Source organism: Eschrichtius robustus, chromosome 2, assembly GCF_028021215.1.
Source record: "Eschrichtius robustus isolate mEscRob2 chromosome 2, mEscRob2.pri, whole genome shotgun sequence".
Lineage (NCBI taxonomy): Eukaryota > Metazoa > Chordata > Mammalia > Artiodactyla > Eschrichtiidae > Eschrichtius > Eschrichtius robustus.
Genome location: NC_090825.1, coordinates 26010586 through 26023980, shown reverse-complemented (window position 1 = coordinate 26023980; position 13395 = coordinate 26010586). Strand labels below are relative to the sequence as shown.

The following is a 13395-nucleotide window of genomic DNA, read 5'->3' as shown; positions in this document are numbered from 1 at the left end:
ACCAATCACCGCGCACAAGGCGCTGCGGCGAGCCCAAGAGCTTTCCCTCTTGTGGTCTGGCTTTCGCAGGTTTGCTTTTTAATTCTCTCGGTTTCCTGTTCCGGAGGCGATGGCGGCTCTAAGGTCTTGGCGGCTGCAATGAAAGGGTGGCTTTACTCTAACGGCGACCTCGCGGCCTGAGAGCCTTTTGTAGGTAAAAGGGACAGCTTGCGGGTGTTGGAAGAGGGAGTGTTTCCAAGTGTCCTGATTTCAACGGGGCTGGAGTCTGGGGCTGGGGCGAGAGGCGCCTGAGAATTAGGATCGGGCAGCCCCTCTTCAGATCTGCAGCGAAGGGCGAAAAAGCGACCTTAGGCCCGGATTCTGCGAATAAATAGAAGTGAAAAATGAGATCTTTCTTTCATTGTGGAGCGCGTGCGGTGGTCCAGCCCTGGGGCCGCCCGGATCTCGGAGGGGAGTGAGACCTTAAGCTTACCGCGTGGGGCGCACGATCTGGCGGGAGATGTGAACAGGGAGACACGTAATTTCGGATCAGCCAGCCGAAGATGACCGGCCTGGGGATTCAGCTGGGGGAAAGAGAGTGTTAATAGAAATGTAGTCACACTTTGCAACTTTTTCTACATAGACTGATGTTCCTGGACGTGTTAACTATGCAAAACAGCTCCCTCAGTTTCCCTGCTTCCAAACAGCAACTTAGGAGTAGGCACACGCAGAAAATAATTACTTTTCCAGTTGCAGTGAGTTCCTTGACTTTTGACTTTTGTCGCACCCTAACACAGCCTGACTATGCCTTTAATAGGTCAGTTTCATAATCAGTGTTTTCAGATATTCTGTCTCTAGAAACATCCATGAGGATCTAATGGTGAGTCTTCAACAGCAGTCTGAACACACAGTACAGGAGTGTTGGTGATCCTGACTGTTGCCCACCTCTAGATTCAGTACATTCCTTTGTGTTCCCCAGGACCCTATGCGTACCTCTTTTCTTGTGTTTATAGCATTATATTATTTTTTTAATTGTATTTGTATGTGGATTCTGGGCTTCATGAGTCCTGTGGGCTCTGTGTCTTACTCATCTTTGAGTGCTTAGTACCTGTGACAGTGCCCCACATGTATAGGCCCCTTAAATGATGCATGAATCAGTGAAAAGACCTGCTTTTTGTCTGGTTTTGGTAATGCCAATCTGTTGTGGATATATGCAGTAGGGAAATGTACAGTAGCAACACAGAAACGTATATCACTGGTGAGACAGTAAACATTTATTGATCACCTACTGTGTGCAGGACGCTCTGCCAGGGGCTGTGAAGGATACAGAAATGTTTGTGAATCAACCCGTTTGATCAAGGAGCTAATAATCTAGTGGAGGAGTTAGACATGCGCACACATGACTGTAATATGAGGCAGTCTCTGGTAAGTGCTGTAAAAGAAGTAAGTACAGACTAAGCAAGGGACGTCTAGAGGGAGTGGGATTACTTCCTGAAGGGAGCCAGGAAAGGCAGCACAGAAGAGGTGGCATTTGGCCTGGTTGGTGGGTAGAAGAAATTCAATGGGCAAATTCATAGGGTAGGGGATTTTAGAAGCGCAGGAGCAAAGAACAAGCGGGGTGATAGTACTTTGTATGTTAGGCAACTGGGAAAATCTGGGGTGATAGGCACTTCATGGGGAGTTTAATGGAGAATTAGCCTGGAAGAAGTTGGGACCAGATTGCAGAGGGCCTTAAATGCCAAGCATGTGGTTTGAACTCGATTCTGTGGGCCCTGAGTAGCCTGTGGTGGCAAGATGGGCTGTCTAGGTCCTAGGTCTATCCTGAGGGCCTTGAACTGAATAATAATCATTAATCAGATATTGTTTGGTGTCTACTTTTTATTAAGCACAGTGATTGATACAGCTAAATAATCTGAAACTATTTTCATGAGCCATTTGAAAATCTACCTTAAGCCTATTGGTAAAGCTTTTAGTTAGAAGGAAGATGCTTCTACATTAAAGCTTTTTGCAGTTAATATTTATTTGGGTTTTTTAAACATTTTGCTGAAGCCTAAGTATTTGGAAAGCCGTTCCTGTTTGCAACATTCTTCAGTGGAAAGAACTGAGAATGAGAATCAAGGGAAATTGTTGTGTTGACAAGATTATAGTTAAGTTTGAATTTGAATGCTGGTCTCATTGTGAAGTAAACTGGAGTGTGGAGTGGGAGAGCAGAAATGATTTTTTTTCTCCCAGTCTCTTAGCAAATTGGAGATAGAATATGCCTAAGTTTCCAGTCTTTTAAGCTACTGATTATTTTGAGTCAGCAAGACAAGTATTAAGGACATCTAAAAAGTTAGCTGTAAACTTTAATTCAGTTCAGCATGCTCTTAATTTTGTTAGTATGCTAACTGCACTGGAAGATGCAAAATCAGTGTTAAGATAATTGTAGAAATGTTTTCTAGCATTAGCAGTTTGGGAATCATTTTTATGTCTATTTATTCTTTCTGTCTTCTAGAGCTTATATTCTCTGTGGAAGATGTGACATATCCAGATAATACGTCACCATGCAAGGCAGTACATGGTGAGTGGTATGGCAGTGATGGCAGCCATTTTGGGAGAACAGGGAGGAGCAAACACTGGCACTGGGCCACTGAGGGTGGGGATGGTTTAGGTATGTGAGGAGAGGGGCAGTGTGTCATGTGGGCCATGTACATGGCCTGCCCTGATGGCCCTGGCAGTTCTGAGGTGCCGGCAGACATTAAAGGTGGGATGAGGTCATGAGTTGGTGGCCTGTAATCATTGTACGACCTGCCAAGAAGAAGCACAGAGTGTGTGAGGGCAGGGAACCTAACAAAACCCTTGGGGTGGTGGCAGTGGCTGTAGAAAGGCCTGCAAGGGTGTTATTGTAGTAGCCAGGCAGGAGACGATGGTGTGAAATGGATGCACTCAAGGAGTATTTATGAAGCAGAAATGATCGGCATTTGAAAATAAATTTTTTTTTTTTAATTTAATTTAATTTTATTTTTTTGGCTGCATTAGGTCTTCGCTGCTGCACGCGGGCTTTCTCTAGTTGTGGTGAGCGGAGGGCTACTCTTTGTTGCGGTGCGCGGGCTTCTCATTGTGGTGGCCTCTCTTGTTGCGGAACACGGGCTCTAGGCACACGGGCTTCAGTAGTTGTGGCAGTGGGCTCAGTATTTGTGGCTCATGGGCTTTAGAGCGCAGGCTCAGTAGTTGTGGCGCACGGGCTTAGTTGCTCCGTGGCATGTGAGATCTTCCCGGACCAGGGCTCGAACCCATGTCCCCTGCACTGGCAGGCGGATTCTTAACCACTGTGCCACCAGGGAAGCCCTGAAAATAAATTTTTAACTAGAGGGGATAAGGGAGAAGTTGTCAGGTAACCCCTGGTATATGACTTGAGGACCAATAAATGGTCTCATCTATTGAGACAGGAAACACTAAAAAAGGAGCAGGTGGCGGTGTCTTGAAGGGGAAGATCATGAATTCCTTTTAGGATGTGTTAGGTTGAATTTGCGAGTCTGTGCTGAGTGGGGAGGAAAGTGTAGACAGGAAGATGCTGGTGCAGATGTAGAGATGTGGGGTGTGTGGACGGGATGACATGGTGAGGTCAAGATTTGGGGGAAACTTGAGCAAGGACGTGATAGCAGATGGTTGAACACTGGGATGTGACTTTGTCATGCTGGAGGTGGAGCGGCTTTAGGGAGTGACAAGGACCAGGGACTGACCATGGCAGTGGATTGGGTGGCCGGGACTGGGGAAGAGGAGTTTATTGGCCATGAGGAGGTTCAGCTATTACAGAGAACTCAGTATTAGATGGGTGGAATATTGCAGTGGCCTAAGGGATGGTCAGGCATTTGTAAAACCCTGTTTATATAGTGAGTTTTTCTTTTATCTTTTTCTTTCCTCCAACAAAGTCATAGAATGTCATTCCACCCAGGACGAGGGTGTCCCCGAGGGCGAGGAGGACATGGATCCAGACCCTCAGCACCAGCCTTCAGGCCCCAAAATCTGAGACTGCTTCACCCTCAGCAGCCTCCTGTGCAATACCAATACGAACCTCCGAGCGCCCCTTCCACCACGTTCTCCAACGCTCCAGCTCCCAATTTTCTGCCTCCACGACCAGACTTTGTGCCCTTCCCTCCACCCATGCCTCCATCAGCACAAGGTCCCCTTCCCCCCTGCCCGATCCGGCCCCCCTTCCCCAGCCACCAGATGAGGCCCCCCTTCCCCGTGCCTCCCTGTTTTCCTCCCATGCCGCCTCCGATGCCCTGTCCCAATAACCCCCCAGTCCCTGGAGCACCTCCTGGACAGGGCACTTTCCCCTTCATGATGCCCCCTCCATCCATGCCCCACCCCCCACCCCCTCCCGTAGTGCCTCAGCAGGTCAATTACCAGTACCCTCCGGGATACTCGCACCACAGTTTCCCACCTCCCAATTTTAATAGCTTCCAGAACAACCTCAGTTCCTTCTCACCCAGTGCTAATAATAGCAGTAGCCCTCATTTTAGGCACCTCCCTCCATACCCACTCCCAAAGGCTCCCAGTGAGAGGAGGTCCCCGGAGAGGCTCAAGCACCATGATGATCACAGGCACCGGGATCACAGTCACGGGAGGGGCGAGAGGCATCGTTCCCTGGATCGGCGGGAGCGAGGCCGAAGTCCTGACAGGAGAAGGCAGGACAGCCGCTACAGATCCGATTACGACCGGGGGAGGACGCCGTCCCGCCACAGGAGCTATGAGCGGAGCAGGTAAAGCACATGTGTGTTTTTTAATGAAGTGCAGAGGCCCCGACACAGGCCATTTCTGTTGATCAACAGCCAAACCTGTTGATCAACAACCAAAAAGGTCCAGCTGTGCATTTCGGTTTATAAAAGGAAAAGCATCCCAAAATTATCAACACAGACTCATTTCAATGAATGTAAGCCAGTTACTCTGCATAATACAGTTTACATTTTAATGATGATCAATAAAAGATCTTGTAGTTGTTTGTGTGGAGGTTGTATTTAATTATGTTCAGTGTGATCATCATATCAGGTTACAGCACTTGAGTTCTTTTGGGATTGTTGATCTGCGTATGTTATCAGTCAGGAATCAAAGTAGTTAACAAGCAGAACTTGCTTTCTGATGTTTAGGATAAGTGGAAGTTTATCATATATTGTTGCTTTCTTGCTCTGTTTCTTTATAAAATGAAATAATACACATTGTCAAAGTTACAGTTTTCAAAAGAGCTTTTAATTTGATTTTGTTGCATTGAAACATATTCATACTAAAGAAAGTTGCATTTAAAACATACTATTCCATTCCAGATTACATTTCTTTTTTTTTTTTCAAAAGACCAAATATCTATATATACAAGAGAATAAGGTTTCCAGCAGACACTCATAGATGGGCATCTAGAAGTGCTCTGAAGTTATATGCAAATTCTATGTGTATGTATGTTTTTCTATAAGTAAATCAGTTGCTTACAGCAGATTCTTAAGAGATGGTGTGAGTCTATCACCCCAAAAATCTAAGAACCATTGGTTTAGATGGAAAAATAAAAATGCACAGATATCGATTGTACTAATATTTATTTGTACCGTCAGTGAACTCTTTATATTGATGAAGATTTGAGGTTTTCCAGTTGTCAAGCTGGTAACAGTGCTGCTCTTTCTGTCTGCTGTGGTGTGTTTACCTTCATTGTCTTGTGGAACTTCTGTGCTGAAAAGTTTGAGGTCCCCAAAGCGGTCACTCCGTTACTTGGGTTTGTGGAGAGCTGGTCTTGGCTCCTGTGGAATCAATGTGCTTCTCAGTTCCCATGTTGTTCTCATGGCTGGGGGCTTGATTCTGACTGAACATTTTGCCAGTAAACGGTAGCAGTCATTCTTAGTCCCGAAGAGAGTGACCAGTGCTCGGAAGGTTTGGAAGGAAAATGCTCTATTGCTTCTCCCTGACGCCCAGTGGAAGGTGGAAGGAACATGTTTCTTGCAGAGGTGACTGATTCTGGTGGGCCAAAGCTGACAGAGTCGGTAGACTTTTAAAAGTCTTCTCAGCACGACTTACTGTTCCTGGTCAATTTTGTTCTTAATTCTGTGATGGACTAGTTGGCAGAGGCCTGTGATGGTTTATTTTACAGTTTTATGGTGAAAATCTAAATCAGAAAGAATTTGTTAATAGTTTTCTTCAGACAAAGTGATTATTAATAAACCTGTCTCTGGGGAAACATTTTGCTGCAAACTTCAGCATTCTAGGTGGCATTTTTTTTTCCGTTTTGGGGGTGCTGTAGTTTTTAGGGCTCTGCTGTAAAATCCTGAATTCTTCCATCCAGGCTTAAGCTTGGAGTTAATGTGTTTGTTTGAAGAAACACAGATGTCCTGTAAACTGAGGATGTCTATCAGTAAGTGAAATCAAGTGCCAAAAGAATTACCCTTAATCTCCATTATTCTAAGCCGCAACCCCTTTACCATGAAGGACCTTAGGCAGTTAGCTCATCTTTCTAAATGGCCTTTATTTACTTTGGAGTTGTTTTATAATGTTGTACTTGGGATATTTGCCCAGGAGCTGCCTTAGTGTCACAGCCACATTAAAATCAGCTCCTTTTGGGGTCTTAGTAGCGTGTCAGTCATCTGTCTTATATGGAATGCTTCTGTGAAACAAACATGGGGCACCTGAAGTCCTAGTATAACTTCTAGAAGTATATTGGAGAAAACCAAAAGTTCACAGATTTGTGCATTAGGTTGTGTTAAGTTTATGCAAATTCTTTAGTCTGTCCTCTGGCTACTTCTCCCCTTGCTTCTTGGGGTAAGTTAATCTGTCCTTTTTCAAATTTCATTTTCCCTCTTTTTCTCCTCCTCCGAAATCTGGTTGAATAATAATTACAAGATCCTTTTAGGGCAAACCATTTCTAGAGGAAGTTTGTGAAGAAGTGGATGTATGCATTTGCTATCGTGAAAGATCAGGGTTCCTCCGGGGAGTGGGAAAAGAAGCAGCGGCAGATGCAACCAGTAAGGAGCAGTGCAGTGGCTTCCCACAAATGAGTAGTGTTATAGCACAGTAATCCCCATAGCTGTCGTGTTGAGTACAATGTGTAGTCATCAGAGAGCTAGTATTATGTATCTAATACTATGCTTCCAAACGGAAAAGTTTTTGGAAAAACAACCCGAGCATTGTTTTTCTTGCTTTAAATGGCTTTATCCTATAGTGTTACTGTGACTTATGTCCATACTGGTCTTTTCAATTCATAGCCACTCAGAGGTAGTAATCATCATCAGAAATGCCACTCTTGAATGCAAAATTCTATCCCCTAGATGTTAAAAAAACAAACACAAAATTAGGAATATCCTTTAAGTTGAGGGTTTTTTTTTTTTTAATGTGGACCATTTTTAGACTCTTTATTGAATTTGTTACAATATTGATTCTGTTTTATGTTTTGGCCTTTCGGCCCCAAGGCATGTGGGACCCCAGCTCCCCAACCAGGGATCAAACCCGCGCCCCCCGCATTGAAAGGCGAAGTCCCAACCACCAGGAAGTCCCTAAATACAGTTTTTATTTGGAAATATAGGCAATTATTTTTTTCAGCAGCCATGCCATCACAAATTACATTATATCTTTGTCATGTGGTACCACTCACTAGCTGGGATTTACTGCCTAAAAGTAAACTGTAAATTTAGAAGTGTATCAGGTAAAGAATGTAGAATTCCAAGCACTGGCTACTTTACTTTGGACAGTGGGTGTGTGTACCCGAGGCTTAAGTATATGTTAAAAGTATTATTCAAAGGAGTCTTTCTTGAGAAGGGGTGATTTTTAAGTGAAAAAACAATTTTTGTTTTAATATCTAAGATCTCTATCAGTTTTGTAAGTTTTGATTTCAGTGAATTTACATTTCTTCTATTTGGCTGTAGGTTGGGGGATTTTTTTTTTTTTTTTTTTTTTGGCCATGCCACATGGCAAGTGTATAGGATCTTAGTTCCCAGACCAGGGATCAAACCAGTGCCCCCTGCAGTGGAAGCATGGAGTCTTAACCACTGAACTGCCAGGGAAGCCTGGTGGGGGGAGGGGGAGATGTTTTTGAGTTCAGACATTTTTGTAGTCTTCTTGCTGGACTGAGACTAATATAGCATTTTTTTTCCCCATTCTAAGACCTAGTAGTTATTTCCCTTAGATTTATTTCTGATATAAACACACTGGAGTTCCGATTTTTGTTTCAGATCTCATTGTACTTATTAAATAGACTCAGAAGTTATTACTATTATTATTACTAAATTCCGGTGTCACATTGGAAGGTTCAAAATCCTGCATTCTAGTTTTACACTGAGTAAACTCAGTGTCTCCATTTAGAGTTTTTTTTTCAGATGAAGACAGCGTTTAAAGGTGAAGTGACTTAGAATCTCATGGCAATTAGTGATGGCTAGAACTATACCTCAGGCCTATAACCTATAAGAGTTTAGAACTCTTTCATTATAGATCCTTGTCCTAATCTTTACTGTAAAAGCTTTAACTTGCATATATTTGACAGATGAAATTAAGAGTGTTCTAGAAATCAATAGACAGTTGAATCCTTTGAAGTTTTCCCCTTAGGTTAAATAATCAAGGTTGGCTGGTTAGAAGGTCTCAAGAGAAGATTATGATAAAATTCCCTTTGTTGCTCAGTATTAAGTATGACTTCCTTTTTTTTTTAAAGAAAACAGCAAGAAATGTCCAAGTTAGTTAACTTCTGTAACGTGAAACACTCCTTTATCCTCTAATAAATGATGAATAAAAATTCCCATAGTGAACAGTGCCTGCAGAATTCTTAGGTGAGGTGAGGTTCATTTATTTAGAAGGTGAATTCAGTGAAAAGAGATGGTGTTTTGAGTCTTTCTGTTGAAAACAGCTCTGTGTATTAATTCCTTTAAGAGAGCGGGAACGGGAGAGACACAGGCACCGGGACAGCCGAAGATCACCATCTCTGGAAAGGTCCTACAAAAAAGAGTATAAGAGATCTGGAAGGTAAGCAAGGAGTTGACACTGGTAGAAGTCATAGGATTATCTCCTGGAATTCAGATTTTGTGCTTGTGCAAAGTATCAGCCAGGTCTTAGGAATAGCCTGAGAGTCTGTCCAAAGAGCCCTGTGAAAAGTTAAAGTAGCCAATTACTTAAAAACCTTTACTTTCAAGATGTATTGAGAATGAACAAGGAAAGTCTTGATACATTTCCAAAAGTTAGAAATTACATGGGCCACTTTCTGACCTCAATTGCTATAAAACTATACATTAATAATTCAAGGTTTTTTTAAAAAAACCTTGAAAATTCATAATTATGCTCTTAAATTTACTTGTTTCAGAAAAAAAGAGCAAAACTGCAGTCACACCTTATTTGGAAAAATGACATTGAGATTGCTGCAAATCAAAACTTGCAGGATGTAACCAATTCTATATCGATAAGTAAAATTCATGTCTTATGTAATGGTAATTAAGAACAGTACTCTAGGATCTGACAGATTTGGGGTCAATTATTAGTTTTCCCAGCTTTGTTATTGAGCAAAGTAATCTAACTTTTTTTAAGCCTCAGTGGCTTTGTCTAAAATATGGACAGTTATACTTGCCTTATTGAGTGGTGAGGGGTCATTGAGATAATACACGTAAAACACTTAGAACGGGGCCCAGTAGTGCCAAATAAATGGTAACTATATATATAATTATTATCTGATCACTTGACTCTAGAAATTGGTAGAGTATAAGAAAAGCAGAAAAAGGGATTTAAAGATAAAAGAAATTAATGAAATAGAAAATAGAACTGAAGTACTATAATAATATTTGTAAATAAATGCAACATTTCTTTGAAAGGCCATACAATTTAAAAAGTGGCAAATCAAGAAAAGAAAAACATATATTCCATTAAGTATAAGAAAGAATGTATTATTATAGGAATGAAGGAGGTTTAAAAATTATTGTATGTTGGTATAAGTACAGATATTTTATTTGAGAGATTTTAAAACTTGGATGTGATGGGTTGTTTTCTATGAAAACAAAAACTACAAACCTTACACAAGAAGCAGAAAATTTTAATAGGCTGATAACCATGGAAAAAAGTTGAAAAAGGTGAATTTGTGCCACTTTCAAAAAAGTTTTAAACTATTTTAGAACACTGATGAAGATGGAAGGAAAGCTCAGCTCATGCTGTGATACCAGGAAAATCCAAATGGCAAAACCTAATCAATGAAAAGAAACCACAAAACAATCTCTTATGAATAGGGATATGAAAATACTGATTAGTGTATTAGCAAGTTGTTTTCAGTTGTGTGTTAAAATAATTGAGAGATTATTCCAAGATTGCATGGGAAGATAGGTTAGTATTAGGAGATCTGTAACTGTAATCCTTTGTGTCAGAATCTGTAGGGTTATCTCAGTACCTGCCTATTAGATATTTAAAATAAAGTCACATCCATTTATGAGTAGAAACTGGTAAACCTCGAGTATAAGCAGACTTCTTTAACATGATGGAGAACATTATCTCGTGACGAACATGATTGATACCATCTCAGAAGAGCCAAATTCAATGTTGAAACCTTATAGACCTTCCCATACACATTAGAAAAAAAGACAAGGGGGCCCAATTGCCTACCACTGTCACCTGATGCATAGCTAAATCAACAAGCAAACGAAAAACATTGCATCCTTGTGTGTCCCAGGTATTGTACTGGTGTGGAGATATAGTCATTAACAAGAGTCCCCACTTTTCAGGAATAAGAAAGTTAAGTACTGTGAGAAGTGCTTTTGGTAGAGCAATTACATGTTGCTCTGGGAACACAGTAGTCGATAACTCAGTTTAGGGTAGTCACAGAGAAATTGACATTTTACTGATACCTAGAGTATGAGTAGGAATGCATGAGGGAAGGGGGATGGTAGGGGAAGAGAGAGAGCAGGTGTGAAGGTTGCAGTATGGAGAAATGGTCTCAGAGGATCAAGCCTGGAGGTTGGGAAATGAGTTTAGAAGGCTTTTGTTAGTAATCCACAGAAGAAATGATTGTGCCTAGACCGGCACAGTGACAGTGGCGATAGGGAAAGGTAGAGGTAATTGAGAGATCAATGAGGGAGGCGGGAGGACTTGATAACTGATCGTGAGGAAGAGGCGGCAGCAGTCATCACCGAGGTCTGGTGTTCCCCTTTGAGGGCTGGGAACACTAAGAAACAGGTAAAGGAAGAGTTCAGTTCGGGGCAAGTGGGATTTGAGAATCTGTGAGACAACCAGATGGAATTGTGTGGTAGTTATTTGGACACAGAGGTTCAAGGTTCAGAAAAGAGATCCTCGCTGGAAATACTAAATGCCATGGATTAGATGAGGTCAACTAGGAAGAGTTTGTTCAGTGAGAAAGGGCCTGAGGAGGAGGAGAAGAAGGAGGGGATGAGGATAGGAAAAAAGATACTGTGTTGGTGGAAATCATTGAGGACCCATCTGAGGTTGATGGTTTTTAATGTGGAGTGCTAGAAATCTCTTCGGTCTACTGGTTTCTTCCCCATGCGCAGTAGCTTGTGGAGAAGGCAGAGACTTGGATTCTATGAGTCTAACTAATGCAGTAGATGAGAAAATAAAAATTACAGATGTAAATCCTGTAAAGGAGGGAGAGTTATCATAGTTTGTAATATAGCATATTGTTAAAAAACAGTTTCGAGTTTGGATCTTGAAATTTGAAATTCCTGAGACACCTACCTAAAAAAGATGTTTTGCTCCTGTTTTGAAATGTCCCTCTCAAAGTGTTAAAAAAAAAAAAAAAAGAAAGAAAGAAAGAAAAAAAAAAAAGAATACTAATTGTTGTTCACAACAGACAACCCTGACCATCCATTATTCAAGATACCTGCCTAAGGGGATGTGGTGACGACGTCTTCTGCCTGTGTTTCTTGATGATAATAATAAACATTTGGTGGGCTTTTTAGTACATGTCAAAATGTCTGTGTCAAACAACCATATTAGCATTTAACTACCACTTATTAGCTGTGTGATAGTGGGCGAGTGATATAATTTCCAATTGTTTCCTCTCTAGGGGATGTTTGTATCTGCCTCAGGATTCTTGTAAGGACTAAGTGTGTCAGGGTGCTTACAAGAGTGTCAGGCTCTCAGGAAGCACCACAAACGAATAAACAAACAAACAAACAAAACCACACCACTGGGAGCCAAGATTTGCCATTATTAGCTAATGATATTATCAGGAAAATTCAAGAGAATTAGCTAAGAAACATGAGAATTAACTCACTGAAGTTGACAGCTATAAAATAAACATACTATAATTAATAACCTTCCTAAATACTAGGAATACCTACTTGGAAAATATAACAGGGAAAAAAATGTAGATTGACTACAGAAATTTTAAATTAATAAAAATTAAATATGTTATTAAACTTAAAACATATATAGATCAATGGGAAGAAAACTGTAAGTGTAGTAGATGACAAAGAAGATGATGTAAATGAATGGAGGGCATGCCATATTCCTGTAGTGGAAGTGGAAGACAGGGTTATAAAATACCAGTTTTCTTCCAAAAAAATCTGTAGTTTTTAGCGGCATTGGTGGTATAGTGGTGAGTATAGCTGCCTTCCAAAAAATCTATAATTTTAGTGTAAGTTCGGTTGAAGTACCAGTTTTAGTAATCTAAAATTCTTCTTTGGAATAGAAGTGAGTATAATGAAGAAAAATAATAATGCACAATTTGGTATGGATATAGATAGATGAATGAAACAAATATTGAACAACATTCAAGTATATGTAAAATTTTACATCTATCATGAAGCTGTTTTTTCAAATCAGAGGAGAAACTGACGTGGGAACAATTAGCAAGCCATATGGAAGAAAAATTGAATTCAGATTTCTGCCTTAGGTCTTGAACAGATACAGTAAAAAAATTTAATGTTAAAAGTAACTGAAGAAAAGATAAAATATTTATTTAACCTTGGGATGGGAAAGGATGATAAGCGTAACACTAAGACTGGAAACAGAAACAAAAAAATCTCTAGATTTGGCCATATAAAAATTGTATGTAGCCGTAAGAAGAATTATAAGGAAAACAAAAAACTGACAAAGGTTACATTACATATGACAGCAGACAGGTGATTATTTTAATAAAAAACTCTTTCAATAAATAAAAAAGACTATAATCCTAACTTTAAAAATATTGGCATGGCATATTGACTCAGATGTTCAGAAAAGAAGTGAATGTGAAATGTGTCATTTCAGTAGTGACGAATTAAATGAGATATTCTTTTCATAAGAATGGAAAAGATTAAAAACAGTCATGTTGACAAGATGTGTAGAAATGGGAAATCACATATGGTTTTGATGGTAATCTAAACTGGTACTGCCTATCTGTAGAGAAGCCTTAAAAAAAGTACACACTCTTTGTGTGAAATAATCTGACAAGTCTGCAGAGAACACACGTGTGTTTACAGTAGCATTGTTTACAATGGCAAA

The 13395-nt window shown here is 40.6% G+C and overlaps 1 protein-coding gene across 9 annotated transcripts in view; it reads left to right on the top strand.

Moving 5' to 3' along the window:
* Positions 1–76: 76 nt before the first annotated feature.
* DROSHA (drosha ribonuclease III) overlaps positions 77–13395 on the top strand; it is a 120254-nt gene continuing 106935 nt past the window's right edge. For 4 of the 9 annotated variants that reach the window (XM_068535186.1, XM_068535184.1, XM_068535180.1 and 1 more), the window contains exons 1-5: positions 78–189; positions 1278–1404; positions 2474–2539; positions 3891–4724; positions 8851–8943. In XM_068535186.1, coding sequence (XP_068391287.1) covers positions 2523–2539; positions 3891–4724; positions 8851–8943 — 944 coding nt within the window. In that variant the 5' untranslated portion in view covers positions 78–189; positions 1278–1404; positions 2474–2522. Of the gene's footprint in view, positions 194–1277; positions 1405–2473; positions 2540–3890; positions 4725–8850; positions 8944–13395 lie in introns of all 9 variants that reach the window. The other 5 variants (XM_068535187.1, XM_068535185.1, XM_068535188.1 and 2 more) reach the window with 4 other exon arrangements.